Source organism: Platalea leucorodia (assembly GCF_965183815.1).
Source record: "Platalea leucorodia genome assembly, chromosome: 1".
Taxonomy (NCBI): Eukaryota; Metazoa; Chordata; class Aves; order Pelecaniformes; family Threskiornithidae; genus Platalea; species Platalea leucorodia.
This window is the reverse complement of record NC_138823.1, coordinates 142297511-142312649: the sequence shown is the minus strand read 5'-3', so window position 1 is coordinate 142312649 and position 15139 is coordinate 142297511. Positions and strand designations below refer to the sequence as shown.

The window sequence follows — 15139 nt, the reverse complement described above, 5'->3', positions numbered from 1 at the left end:
AATATTTCTTGTACTTACAATTAGAAGGATGATCAGTAAGAAGAAACTGTGGGTTATTTTTTTCATTGTGGAGTCTTCCTGGAGAGACACGTTGTAGCTGACCCTTCTGGGAATTAAACAACAAAAAACCAGTATTAGACTTTATTTGTTAAGATAAATTCCTTGTCTTGGTGTATGAGCATCTTTTTAGACTTAAAGTGGACTCTGTGTGTGTGTGTGTGCGTGTGTGTGCACACCCTTCGCCTTGTGTGTGCTCATGCTTGACTTCACTGGAGGCCCGCATGCTTTGAATTTGGTCTCCTCCGTAGATCTCTGGTGGTGAGTTCAGCTGACGTGGGGTACAGCTCCACGTTAGTATGTCACCAGCAGCAGATCTGGGTTAAGCTCAAAAGGCATATTTATGGGGCTAGAGAAAGCCAGAGGTTGGGTAACACCTAGTTAGGTGAACAAGCAAGTGTGGCAGGAAAAGAGAGAGAAACTGGGAACAACACTGTGGGACTACACGCTCCCTAAAGCAGCTCGCTCGGCTGGGCTGCGGACAGACACACGGCAGTGTAACCCTCAGGCTGTCGAGAATGACTGCTTCAGCTGCACAAAGTACTGGAGAGGCAGAGCATCGACACGACTCCACAGGCTTGGAGGGAACTGGATCAGCAGCTTTTTGGTTTTCTTTTTTTTCCTAAATCAACACCCATCTGGCCTTTCTGGGAAAAATATCCAGGGGTCACCATGTATCATCAAATTGCTTCACACTTGTGGGAGTTCAAGCAAGCAAAGCTCTTTGCATCAACACATGATTTTTAGTTTCATAAAAATAGAACTTCTGCGTTAGAGTGAGAAACATGGCTTTTGTCAAGACACAGTACCTTCTGATGTCTCATGGATCACTAGGGGCATGGGCTGAGTAACATGCCTATAGATCACCTTCAGCCACAGTAAGACAGTGAGCACTCACACACCTTTATTTTTCAGACAGCTTAAAAACAAAGAGTGAGGTGTTTTCTACCTGGACAAACAATCCTGTGAGCACGCTACATATCTGAAACCCAGAAATTTAATGTGAAAAAGGCACACAGACTTGGATGCTTAGTCTACCTGACATGTAGTGAGCAACACAATCACTTCTGTAACATTTATTTCTGCAACAGCACTGTAACAGCTTTTCTCATCTTGAAATGGTCTGGAAGGTCACCCATTTTCAGAGGGAAGGAAAACATGAGATCAGTTGTAACTGTCCTCATCTAAAGCAGAAATATGTACTCTCAAAATGTAATAAAGGTGTGGCACTTCCACTTCAATGTAGCACATGTGGAGGTAATCTCCTACCAGATCCCAATGGGAGCGTTGCAGTCATGCGTCACTGAGATTACATAAAATACGAAGTGATGGAAAAGAAGGTTCAGAAGATTTGCCTGTAATAAGAAGTAGCCTTATTACTGTCTGAGCCTTGCCAGAACCATTCTGGTGTGCCAGAGGTAATGGGACAGGCAAATGACACAGAAATAACATGTAATTATGCTGTCTGCCACATCTTTGTGTTTGATCAGAAATCATAGACAACTCAATGGAAGCAAAAATTGGACACCTAGATCAGAAGAAAGTGCCTGGAATTGTCTGTGTCTTCTCCAGGATATCCACTGCAGCGTGTATTGGGTCAAAACGGCCAAAAAGATCCATGTGCATATAAACAAGGGGTCTTGGTCAGCTGTGCAATGAGCAGACATACAAGCACGAACATGGTGTTCATACTGCTACACACTGTACTGTAAAGCGTTCTGTAGTGTGGTGTAAAGCCAGTCTGGTAGGTGCCTCTATTTTTGCTAGCCTCATTACTTCTGCTGCATCTGTAGAGATATGGTAAAAAGCAGGCAAAGGAAGAACTTTGCGTTATAAACTGTCGACAGTTTTAAAATAGACATCACTTTCCACAAATGGCACAGACATCAACAAAATATTGTGACCTAGAACACACAAGCAAAATCAATAGCAATTGAAGTTACCTGTGATACATCTACTTTTCCTGTACTTTGTGCTGGGAGCACCTGCAGCACTATGTTGGGTTGTAGCTGTAGCTGCAGGTAAATCTTATCCTCGTGAGATTTTGTGAACATTTGTTATTATGTACTGAATGAGCTATTTAAAATGTTTCTTGCTCCTGTCTCTCCTAATTAAAAAAAAAGCCATCTGTAAAATATTTAACACATTATTTTCCCCTCTGTTAACTGTGATGATTGTGCCATATGATACTACATACAAGTAAATGAGTAAGAATTATTTCCCATGTGAAATCTTACATAGTCTTGATATCTTCTAGCCAGCTCTAACCACAGGAATGGCTGACATGCTACATAAAATCCAGTACCTCTTTTTTATTCCTCCTTCACAGGAGCCTTTTCCAGTGACAACAATTTCAACAATTTTTGAATGAAAATATTTTAACAATCCTCGTATAAAGCCCCTGTCTAAGAAGTGGCTTTTCTCTACTTTGACCATAAGAATGGCCAATAGCACTACAGCACACTTGGGTTAGCATCAGTATTAGATCAAGGATGATCACTGCACTGAAATGAAAAGGTACATGCTGGTAAAAAGTGTTGGTGAATGGGCAGGGCAGAAATAACGGCGAGGCAGAAGGATTAACAGAAAGGGGAGCCCTGAGAGATGGACCCTGTCAGCCTCTGGGCAGAGGAACAGACCAGCATCTCCATGGCTCTGCCCTCACCTCCAGTGATCCAGGTTCAGGTGTGACATGACAGGCAAGCTGGGATGTGCAAAGCAGCACACTCAAGTGCCCTGGAGTTTGCGTCTCTTGTGCTAGAGCTATCACTTTTTTTACACCAACGAGCACTACCACCCATGGACAGCCTGCTTGCAGCTGATAGCCCAGAGCAGCCTCATGGAGAGTGTAGGTGCTGTCCTGATTTCCTGCTTCTATACTATTTATCCCTTTTTCCATAAGACCAGCAATGTCCTTCTCGATGTTAAGATAATACAATGTGCTTCACACAGTTAAGTTTTAGAACATCCTTCTTTAGTGATTAATCATAAGCACATTGCTAAAGCCCACTGCGTTTCCATGATTGTATTAATTCTTCATCCTCTGTTGCTTATAATAGTTACATATGAAATCCCTGTCTGTTTTTTAAACTAGAATATTGTTCTTCCTTTCTTCATAAATGTAGCATAACTCATTATGTGCTAAGATACTCCTCCTGCTTCAGCTATTGTAGTAATACCATTGACACCTTGGGATTAGTCCTGAAGCTCATCTGAGGACAAGCACAGCATCCTACTCAGTAATAACATCTCTTTTGGCTCTGCCCTGATTTCTACAGCTGCAGTACTAAGCTGAACAGGGCTTCAATTACAATTACCATCAGGTGACCCAGAAGGTGGGACACTCCTCCCTGCACAGCCATTTGCACAAAGCCAATAAGGGGGGTCAAATTTATTCAGAAAGGACAGTGTAAGGGGAAAGATTCAAAAGAGGGCAGTAGAGCAACATTTCTTTGCTGAGGTCTGAAGAAGCGGTAAGAAAGAAAGGCCTTTTTGGAGGAAGAACTGGAAAAAACTTGTCATTTAATTATTCTGCTCTGATAATTCTGCAATGCCATCTTTCACAATAGTGCTGTATGCTGGTTTTGGCTGGGATAGAGTTAATTTTCTTCATAGTAGCTAGTATGGGGCTATGTTTTGGATTTGTGCTGAAAACAGTGTTGATAACACAGGGATGTTTGCATTACTACCAAGCAGTGCTTACACAGAGTCAAGGCCTTTTCTGCTTCTCACCCCACCTCACCAACGAGGAGGCTGGGGGTGCACAAGAAGCTGGGAGGGGGCACAGCTGGGACAGCTGACCCCAACTGACCAAAGGGATACCCCATACCGTATGACATCATGCTCAGCATATAAAGCTGGGGGAAGAAGAAGGAAGGGGGGGATGTTCAGAGTGATGGTGTTTGTCTTCCCAAGTAATCGTTACATGCAATGGAGCCCCGCTTTCCTGGAGATGGCTGAACACCTGCCTGCCGATGGGAAGCAGTGAATGAATTCCTTGCTTTGCTTTGCTTGTGTGCGCGGCTTTTGCTTTACCTATTAAGCGGTCTTTATCTCAACCCATGAGTTTTCTCATTTTTACCCTTCCAATTCTCTCCCTCATCCCACTGGGGGGGAATGAGCAAGCAGCTCTGTGGTGTTTAGCTGCCTGCCGGGTTAAACTACGACATGCTGACACATCTTTGGAGGAAGAATGGTTTTAACGGCACAAAAGAGGACTTGTGGAGGTTGTGGCTAAGTACAGAAGTGTGACACAAAAATACCTTTCTCAGTCATTGTCTTACTCCCAGAAACTTTGAAAAATCACTTGCTACCTCCTCATTTGGCTGCAAATTCCTTAGACAGCTTTCTTTCCACCCCATGCAGCTTTCTCAGGGTGAAAAGCCGTGTACCCATCTCCAACCCCAAGGTCTCTAGGATTTTTTAACTAGCAGAGAGGCTTGCAGACTCTTCTAGGGAGCGCCTTGCCAGTCAGCACAGAAGGGCACCAACCCACTCGGCCTGCGTTAGCACTGGAGGGGGAAACACAGGGCAGAGGCACCGGGGCAAGACACAGGCAAGACAGCTGCTGAACATTTAGGGAATCTGGATCCAAGGAGCAGGCTGCAGGTCTGCTTGCATTGCCAAATGCACAGATAGTCTGGGGGAAAGTATTAAAATTTTCTCCTTGTTCACAGCTGGACATTTTACCCCTGGGTTCCTAATTTAGGCTACTGCTTTGGGCCACGAGTGAGCTGTATGCCACACTTCTATAATCCCAGGTCCTGCACAGACCAGCATTTCCCAAGTATATGCTCTAGCTATTAGCCTGGAATGGCCTGCAAATGGTTTAACTGGCACCAGGATGTTCTGGCAACCACACTTCCGAGGGAAATAGCGAGCTCTGCTCAGTTCTTCCTAATATGCCAGAAAGCTGGTCACCGCAAGTCCCAGGTGAAGAGACATGCCTCCCTACAGCCTCTAGTCAAGTGTCCAGGAAGATGAGGCAAGGCAGAAGACATATCTAGCATCTTGCATTCCTGTATTCCCTATTGGTTACCTTTACACAGCTCCTTGATCTTTTGTCTAGCCCTCCTGAAGTTTTCATATTAAAATCTCCTGAGAAATATAGGTACCAAATTCTCAAATTCAGGTGTCAGGCACCTAAAGGCATTGCTACATGAAAATTGCAGGCATCTAGGTCACTTGCTGGATCTTATCTCATTCCTTTTGGTAGTCCTGGAGATAATTTCACTATCAGGGAGCCAAATGCTCAGTTGTGTAATGACTACTCAGTTGTTACTCAAGCAGATCACCATTAATTTCCATTAGCTTGCCTGGTGGAGACGGTGAACTGCATCTTGTAGAGCCGTGTGTGCTATGTTAACAAATTGAAACCATTAGCCATGGCAAAGAGGCAATTTCAGAGCTACACAGATCAAATGACTGAATAAATCTACTTTATCCATTCATTTGGATTACATGGGAGCTGCAATGTTTGATGCTTCATTTTCCCATTGAAAACGAGTCAACAAGAAGGGGCTATTTTACCTTAGGCTTCCCTTTAACCAAACCCTTGCCAATAAACTGGACAAAAATAGAAAGAAACAGAAATTAGCTACAAACTTGTCTGTGTTTACTTTTAAGGTAATCCCAAAGTTCTGAAAAGCCCCCACACTGCATATCTGAGTGGCCAATGCGATCATACACACTACAGAGAAAACTGAAGATGATTGTTAGACTGGGTAATATGACAGAGATAAGTATACTTTGAAAGAACAGAAAATACAAGAAATGTGCTTTAAATGAGAATTGTTTACCTGGGACTCCAATAATATGCAAGCCAAATTATCCAGAAGGTTTTCAGAAAAGGCTGAAACTTCTTATGAAATAAAAGACAGTAACGCATTAAAGGAGTTAGAGGAGCTGATTCCTTCCACCTGTCAGGGGCACCTGGGGTGAAGGGCCCTTGGGAGGTTTTCGCTACCTAGGAGGGGAGCTGAGGAAGCTAGCTGAGCACCGGCACCTGACTTCTAGGTCTCTGAAGTTAAATGAATCCCATTTGTATTATACGTAGATCTGGGTATGGTATTTCTGCATCCTCTAATGGCTATTATTGGGAGGTGATTCCTACCACGTCTTAGTAGCCAAGAAAATTACTGCTGTTTCAGTATTTAGGAATCCATCCCTAATCCCCTTCCTGGCTGTTGGCCAAGGGGTTTTATGAGGTTTAAAAGCAAGTAAAAGCAAAGAAAATTTCAGCAAGGTACTAGCAAAGTATTTCAGGGGATTTGTTGTTAGCCAAAGCTTGAAATACTTACAAAGACTGGATTGTGTAATTTCTTTCAAAAGCTTTAGTTTTTACGCTTTTCAAATGTACTCTAGGAAGGTGTAAATCATGAAGTATTTTAGCCCAAAGTGTTAACAGGAGTATTTGAAGGGAGGTGTTCCACGCACTTCTGGAGTTTAGCCTCTACAGGACTCCCTGTACCTTGTTGCACTTCTCTGAAATTGGTAAAATCATTCTGTTTTACGCAGGAATATTTGTCTGAACAATATATATGATCCTATTTTGTAATCTTAGGAATGTGCATCTGGTTTAAGCTGGACATAAACTTATCCCAGGAGGGACCACCTTTGTTTAAAAAAAAAAAAAAAGGTGAAAAAAAGAATATTGTAGAATTAATCTTTAAATATAAATGATATTAATTTACTGCTGCAATAAATAACATACCTATTGCTTTTTGGTGTACTGTGCCTCAGCCACATATTTCCAGACCTCCCTTGTGCTCATGCTGTGAAGACATGGCCCAGACAGCTACCCCAGCAGAAACTGAGCCCTGGAGTGCATGAGTGACAAGGTTTTCTGCCTCTGCAACTCTCTGAACTTAACCGCAGGCTCTGGTGACACAAGCAGTGGTAAATGGAAGGGAGTAGAAATACTTAGTTCGGAGGACATGGCGAGTAACAACAGCACATCTGCCCTGATATGGATCAGTTTAAGCTGTTGTGGAATTGAAATTAGGAGAAAATCAACTTTGGTGCTTTTGCTGTGAAAGAAGCAATACCACATGCAATTACACTTGTACTCGGGCCATAATGCGATACATAGAGTGGATCACACTGTGTCTCTGGAAAATGAGTTCATCCTCTTCAATCACTATTCAAAGGATACACTCTTAAAATAATCTCACTGTAACAAAACAGCGGTCATTCACATAAGAATTGTCAGTCTCTCAGCACCCTTCAAAGCATCATACAATGTTTTGGGTTGGAAGGGACCTGCCATGGGCAGGGGCATCTTTCACTACAGCAGGTGGCTCTAAGCTCCATCCAACCTGACCTTGACCACTTCCAATGATGGGGCATCGAAAACTTCTGGGCAACATGTTCCAGGGTCTCACCTCCCTTCATCATAAAAAATTTGTTCCTTATATTCAATCTAAATCTACCCTCTTTCAGTTTAAAACCATTGCTCCGTGTCCTGTCACTACAGGCCCTGGTAAAAAAGTCTTTCTCCATCTTTCTTATAAGCCCTCCTTAAGTATTGAAAGGCCACAAAAAGGTGACCCCGGAGCCCCCTCTTCTCCAGGGTGAACAACCCCAACTCTCTCAGCCTTTCTTCATAGCAGAGGTGTTTCAGGCCTTTGATCATCTTTGTGGTCCTCCTCTGGACTCGATCTAACAGGACAATGTCTGTCTTGTACTGTGGACCCCAGAGCAGTACTCCACATGCGGTCTCACAAGAGCAGAGTAGAGGGGGAGAATCACCTCCCTCAACTGCTGGTCACACTTGTTTTGATGCAGCCCAGGATTTGACTGGCATATCATATTGTTCATATCAGATGCCAAAGGCTTTATTTTTGTTTTTACAATCAGATTTGTAATGCTAATGTTAAATACAAAACTTCTTAGATTTCTGAAGTATCACTCAAGATTTTACTAGCTCTGCTTTCAGCAATGGGTAACAAGATAAAATCAGCAATATTTAAAAAAAAACTTACTAAATGCCAGTAAACGTTATCATGTTAAAGTCAAATATTTTCAAGCTATAGAACAAAGGAGCAGAAAGCTGTGTAACAAAGCAGAAGAGTAAAATCTATAGCAGAGCATTCCTGTTATTCTAAGAGTGCTTTAATAATGGGATTAAATGAAGCAGCTTTGGCTAGTAGTCTACCATGTGATAGATGAAAGAACCACACTGCAGGAATGCCAGGTTCATCACTGAACATTCCTCAAAGCAGAACACTTCCTTGCCATTTCACTACACTGTGAAGCTGTGGTTTAGCATCTCACATAGTAGCACAGTATAATTTTAGCCTTTTAGGTACAGCTGTGAAAGGTCTTTTCAAAAGTGCTTGCAATTTTTGGACCGCTTTGCAGTCATGCTTGTAAAATGAGCAAGTATGCAATTATCTAATCTTGGTGACACTGCAGCTTGAACACATCCAGAAGCTTGGGATGAATACTACCCTGCTGTAGAGCAAAAACTTCAAAGGAGTTGCATACATTTATGTCAGATTATAATCTTTTATGTAGCCTGCAAAAATTAAAGCAGGTATTTGGAATGAATCTGTATCTATAATTCTCTTTTTTTCAGAGAAAAAAGTTTTTGCAGTCCTCATCACCTGCAAAATAATCTTTGTGGCTAATATTAATAACATTAGTATAATTTACAATGAGAATTGTGAGGGGTAGAGCTAAATAAACATTGCTAAATAAACTGAAATATATTACACAGCTTCAGTCAAAATTCTGTGTGTTAAGGAAAAAGCCACCTCCATGGTTGCCTGATGACTTTAACTGGATGGGCATCCTGACTGTACTGTACATACAGCCAAGGTCTTATGTACAGTACATGCCAGTCAATGCATTTAAAAATAGTCTAGCAAGTATTTGAGTTCAGTGGAACATGAATATAATGACAAGGCTGATCTGCATGAACTTTGGAAGCACACATGAAGAGCTAGGGAAAAGCAAGAAAACCCCCAGGATACAGGTTGGATGTAAGGGCATTTCTTTTTCCAATTCCCAAATTCTTTCTGTATCACGTTGGGAGAATCTTCATCTAATTGGATGAATGCAACCTCATACGCGACATTCTTCCCTCTTGGATCAATACTTCTTTGGATCAATACTTTTTTGTTGCCATATATTCAGATTTTTGTTAACATTTTTATTTCGGCTGCAGCATATACTGGAAAGAAATAGTTATTTAATATTTATTTGTGCCCAATTCCCTCTCAGTTTTCCATTTGATCCTTCCCCAGGCAAACTCCCACTGGTCCTTTTTTTTGTAACCATACATTCCTATATATTATTTGAAGCAAGTGAATATTTTATGGGGTGGGCAAAAAAACAAGAAAAATATTATACTTTCTTATTATGTCACTGTTTTTCTATAAATCATATAAAGTGTGAAAAATCCTGTGAGTGGATTGTTATAAATCAAATGCACATGACACGCATTTCAAGCATTTTGTTCCCATTTGGCAGCAGAATAGCCAGCCTACAGCTGGATGTAGGTTTCATTTCTGCCCTGAGAAAAATGAGTCTGTGTTGAAACACTAATACTTTTTTCTTGAGTCTGGTTCTAATTTTATAGCAGCTCTGCTAATAATGAATAGAAATCCTGATTATGACTTGAAGTCAGAATATCTCACTGTTGATCTGGAAGGGTTGTATCTAACAGGGTATTTTAAATGCCCTAATAGAGAGAGAGACAAGCTTTGGGGCATGCAGGCTCTCTTGTGACAATCTCTGAAGAAGGCTTTGCGTGGCTGAGGTCTTGGCTAACTTCTACAGATACACCAGCTGGTCTGCTTAGAGAGTTAATACCTCTGCTGGTAAATCTTTCTTTACCTATGCTCTTAAACTATTACATCTACTGCAACAGGGATATTTCTATTATCACGCCTACACTACAATAAATAGAAAGGTGACCCGAAGCTGTCATCGCATTTTAGACTACTTTTACAACTGATGTAATGATGAATGAAGATATGATGTAATGAATGATGCAGATATAAGGAAACATGGGTAAATCAGTAAAAAGAAGATTATCTCCATCAGTTATTACAGATTAATTAAATATCACAGCTGTAGTGCTTAGATACTGTGTTGTTCCTGTCAGGAATTACGGCACCATTACTGCAAAGGGTTAGATTGAACACAACAGCCTAAATTTCCAGTTTCAATTAGGACAAAATCCACACATTGCTCACTATGGCATTACACATTCATGACAGAAGTTCAACAGGGCAATTTACATATGCTAAATTGCTATGAACTGACATTTTACCAAGGGGTAGCTATTAGCCACTTAAATTAAAATTCTGTGGAAGACTTGCAGACTAACATACATGAAGAAATTTACTTTCAGTGATAACTAGGCAGGTGAGGTTCATAGTGGACACACACGTGCTTAGGTTAGAGTAAAGAGGGGAATGGGTCTTTGGATTAGCAAGGAATATGGATGAGGGAATGGGAATCACCTGAACAGTGAGACAAGCCATTACTGGTGTAACTCACTCACATATTCGTAGAAAATTTTATAAAAAGCCTTGGTTCTTTGTCCCAAACATCCTTCCAGGTTTGCAGTCTGGAGTCCAGGGTTCCTCCAGGTGTCCCAGAGGGACAGCTGGGTCCAGGTGAGACACAAGGTATTTGCAAGAAAACAAGCCCAGGAGATGGCTAAATTAGATGGTGGCTAAAACATGTGCACGTGCCTTGTGAATTGAAAGGTTTGTCATTACTTGCTACCAACATTAGCTCTGACCTTTCAGGGAAATCAGCTGCCAGCCCCCATGCCATGCAAACAGCAGCTTTGGTGACCTTTTCCTCCACTTATAAATATTAATAAGCAGAAGAATTATTATAACCATTTGTGGGGTTCAGAGTCTCAGCAAAGACCTCGCACAGATCCTAAATGCATGTGACTATCAATGGCCAACCGCCCATCACAGAAGTTTTATTTGCACCCAAGTATTCAGATTCATGGAAGAAGGCTTTATTTTCTGGCAGATCAGAGGTGGATATAATGTTTCAAAAAAAAAGAAAAATCATGAAGCAGGAGGAACCCAGTGCAACAAAGAAGCAAGCCCTTTTACCACAACCTTGCCAGCTAGGAAGAGCAGAGCACAGGCTTTGGATGGGGAGGTCTTTGACTGTGTCTTTCTGCTAAGAGGAGCTACTATGAATAAGTTCTTGAGGAGTTAGTGAAGCTCTGCTTGTATTAAGCTGCATTTACTGAAGATCTCTTCCTATCCTACAACCTGAGGACAACAATGAGAATTTGGGCTGTCTCTCACAGATTACAGACTGACACTTTGCTCTTGCTGCCCACTATGCTGGGGGTAATCTCAGTACTGGATCCTCCAAAGTGCCAAGGTTCTCACTGCCTTCAGCAGAAGCTGCAACATAGACACAAAGCAGCAGAACTGCCCTTCTGTGAGCCCTGGGTTTTCCTTCTTCCATTACACGTCAAGTGGAGCTCTGAGACAGCCCTGGGAAGCTAACCTATACACCTTGAAAAGGAAAATGGCATAGCTTGGGAATTATTTGTTGTCACTCACGTTGGCTCCTCTGAACCTGTTAAATGCAATACAGATCTTTTTATTGGCCTCTTGGCATTGTCACTGTCCCACTTGCTATTACTGTGATTATTTCAAATTCATTTATCTGATTTTGCTTTCCTTTCATGCTCTATTTTGTACATGAGATTCTAGTCAGACAAATAATGCGTAGCCTTATTTTGTGCTGGACAGGGCACTGGTGGGGAGCAGGGCCTGCTCTGAAGCATCTTGTTAGCCAGGGCCAGTGAGACACGCTTGTGGGTAAAGCATCATGTGGTCTGGCTCCCACCTGCTCCATTGTTAGGACTGAAAGCCTCTGGGGCCATTGCAATTCTCAAGCAAGTCTGTCAAGGCCCATTAATGATCACTTATAACATAATGTATTTCTTAAGGCTGCCAAAACTAACTCTGAATGCTTCCTTATGCCAAGGTTTGCTTTTGGTAAGATCTTGATATACACTGGCTAAAGCCTGTCTTTAGCAGGGTTTTATTTCGCTGGGACTGCTGAACTGAGTTTCTGGCTCTGTTACCCAAGGAATTCAGAACCAACCCCAAAATGACAGCTGAAGTCACTAATGAGGACAGGCCTCCAAGTTTTGAGTCAGCTGAAAATACAGAGCCAGTTTTGCTTTTCTGAGCACAGCCCAGACCCATGCAGGTGCTATGGGGCTGTTCTTCAGTTTAGCCTATAGAGCTAAAACTTGGACATTTATGTAACAGCTAGGCTTAGGGTTGCCCCAGATCTTCCTACCAAATCCAGCTGCAGAGATATTAGTATAATCTGGACCACAAATGACAAAGTTAAACAGGAAAAGAAACGCCTCCAATATAGCAGCCTATTTGTAAGGCTTTTCAAAATAAAAACCTGGAAGTAGTCTGTAATTCTCAGCAAGATTTTTCCTGTTACACCATATGTTGCCAACTTTAGTATTTATTTCACTGGCAATGAGTAAAAAGACCTGAAACTCTAGTCTCTCTGTGCTGTTAATAACTTCAAATATCCATCCATGATCAAAAGCTTCATGTGGAAAAATAATAGATGGTCTCTTCCATAAATTACGTTGCCAGACAAAGTGCCTTCATATGGAAAGTACTTTATATAGCAGATAGAGGACAAAAGGGAAGCCTATTTGTTGAGCACTGAGATTCAGAAAAGATTTCTAATGGCTTTGGAAAGAAGTCAGCATAGTCCATTCAACAGCAGCTAGCGCTGACCTTGCTTGACATCCTGACTGTCTCGCTGAATCCAAGCATGTGTGCGTGCGTCTGTGTGTGTGTATGTGTGTAAGCTTCTGCAGAGCTGTATAAAATCTCAAGATGTAGGGAATTTATCACAGCCTAGCTCTTGTGGGATCTGTAGAGGTTGTGTCTTGAGGCTTTTTGCCCTTCTTCTGGTGTTGATTTGGCCTTCTGGTCTGCAAAGAGTTCAGGCTTTTATTTATTTATAAGCAACTTGAAGCTTTTGCCTAAAGCTTGCCAAGTATTCATCCTGATGAACCACTTGACCTTTCTATGAAGTATGTTTTTCAGGCACCACCAAATTGAAAAGCACCTAAAGAATATTTTTCTCAAACAATCTAAGTATTTCTAATTATGGCTGCATTTTGAATCCTCTGCACTGTACTTAGCTGCCTTCATCAAGGCAGTGAGAGGCCCAACTCCGGTTTCTTGGAGTAAGATCTAGTTTTGCATATCATATAGTTCACACATTGCACATACAGAAGCAAAAATGCAATGTAAAAGCCATGTATTTTATTTGTGGCCCGCAAACAGCATCTGGATGTTTTTTTCTTTATTAAGAGAAAAGTATCCTTCATATTTTAATTGTTGGGTTTTTTTATTAACTCATTTGATATCAGTACATGCAAGATAATACCACTTTCGTAGCCTCATTCATTGATCCCATTTGAGCAGGTGTTTCACAGAACTACAAGGAAAAGAAAAAGCAATGCTTTAACAGAGGAAGACATCACCGAAAAGTAATAAATGAGCTCAGGAGCAGGATTGGCACTGGAAAATAAAGTTGTGCGTTTGCATAGCTCTGTAGCCTGGATCTTACAGTGAATGGGTAGTCTTGTTTGGGGTGGAAGGAATGGAGGGGTCTACAAAAGCAATCTTTTTGTAGAATGAGTCTTGCCAAATAAGCTGATATTTGAGCTGTGGAAAAACATTTTGACTATTCCTATTTAAGAGTACAGCTCACAGCAAATACGCGAGTAGCAGAACTTGCTTTTCCATGGCTGTATGTCCTAAAACCTCTTCTTCCAGACCTTGTAGTCATAGTTTCCTTCCCTATATTTAGCACTTTCCCACTATCCTTTATCTCCTTTTCCAGCTGCATTTTTTTCCAGAAGATACTATTCCCACCTTCTTTAAAAATATTCATAATGCAGTCCCATACTGACAGCACAGAGCTCCACAGCATATGAGAATGGAAAATCTGGTGCAACACTAATTTAGTTTACTGTCAGTGAATATTGTGCTAATTGCTTTCCATATTGATTTGGTAGAACACTCATGTGGAATTTATCTCAAAAGTTTACAGCATATCTAGCTGGCTGTATTATGTCTGCAAAATCCCCAGCCCTTTGCTATAGAATTAGGCTAGGCTTATTGAGCTCTGGTTACACATTTCTACTCCAGGGATCATATCATGCCTAAATCATTCAACTTTACTCCCCCTCTTAATGTATGGAGACAATATTCCAGATTCAGTTGCAATCAATGAGGAATCCCACAAACCTTTTGAAAATGGTTAAAAAGAAACAGCAAAAACACGAATAGCAAAAAAAAAAAAAAAAAAATCCCAAGCAAATGAACAATTCCCAAAACCCTACTTCGGAAAGTGAGTTCTGAAAGAACCACTAGAAAAAGGATTAAATGCACTCACATTGTACAGTTTTAACAGCTGCTATGCAAGGAACGACTAAGTCCACGCATCCTTCTTGCGCAGTCTAGTTTAGGTACAACTCTTTCAGAAATGCCCCTCTCAGCAGGCTGCATTCAAATACCTGCTGTATTGCCATCATCAACATGCAATTACACATTGCAATATAGACAGAACAGCTGCTGGACATGGGAATGGCACATGTTGCTGAATACCTTTATGTATTTTTTAATTTACCACAACTGGTATAAAATAGCAACCTTTCACTTTTGGTGATTCCTGGCCAGTCCTGAATGCCTGATGCCACTTTTACTCCACTTTCACTCCACTTTTACTCCAATGTCATCATAATATGGGCAGTGCTGAAAGACAGTTGGGCAAATTTATGGATTTGCTGTTTTGGAGCGTTTTAACTATGACAATCATTACTTCATCCATCTGCTGTTACCATGCTGATAGTAATGGGAGAGTATCCGAAAAATGATGCTGCTCCTATGATGCAACAAGAGTTGCTCTTTGAATTTTTAAGAACTCTTGCCCAGCCATTCATCTGTATTGAGTAATTCTACTAGATTAGCTTGCTTATTTGACATTTGAGTTAAAATAATTGTCCAAAATCAAATAATGAACTAATTTTCTGACG

At 41.2% G+C, this 15139-nt stretch overlaps 1 protein-coding gene across 1 annotated transcript in view; it reads right to left on the bottom strand.

Moving 5' to 3' along the window:
• Window positions 1-15139, bottom strand: part of CALCR (calcitonin receptor) — a gene marked incomplete at both ends in the record, with an annotated part of 171774 nt that overhangs the window by 73248 nt on the left and 83387 nt on the right. Inside the window, one exon of the mRNA XM_082311199.1 lies at window positions 19-106. Coding sequence (XP_082167325.1) covers window positions 19-106 — 88 coding nt within the window. The remainder of the gene's footprint in view (window positions 1-18; window positions 107-15139) is intronic.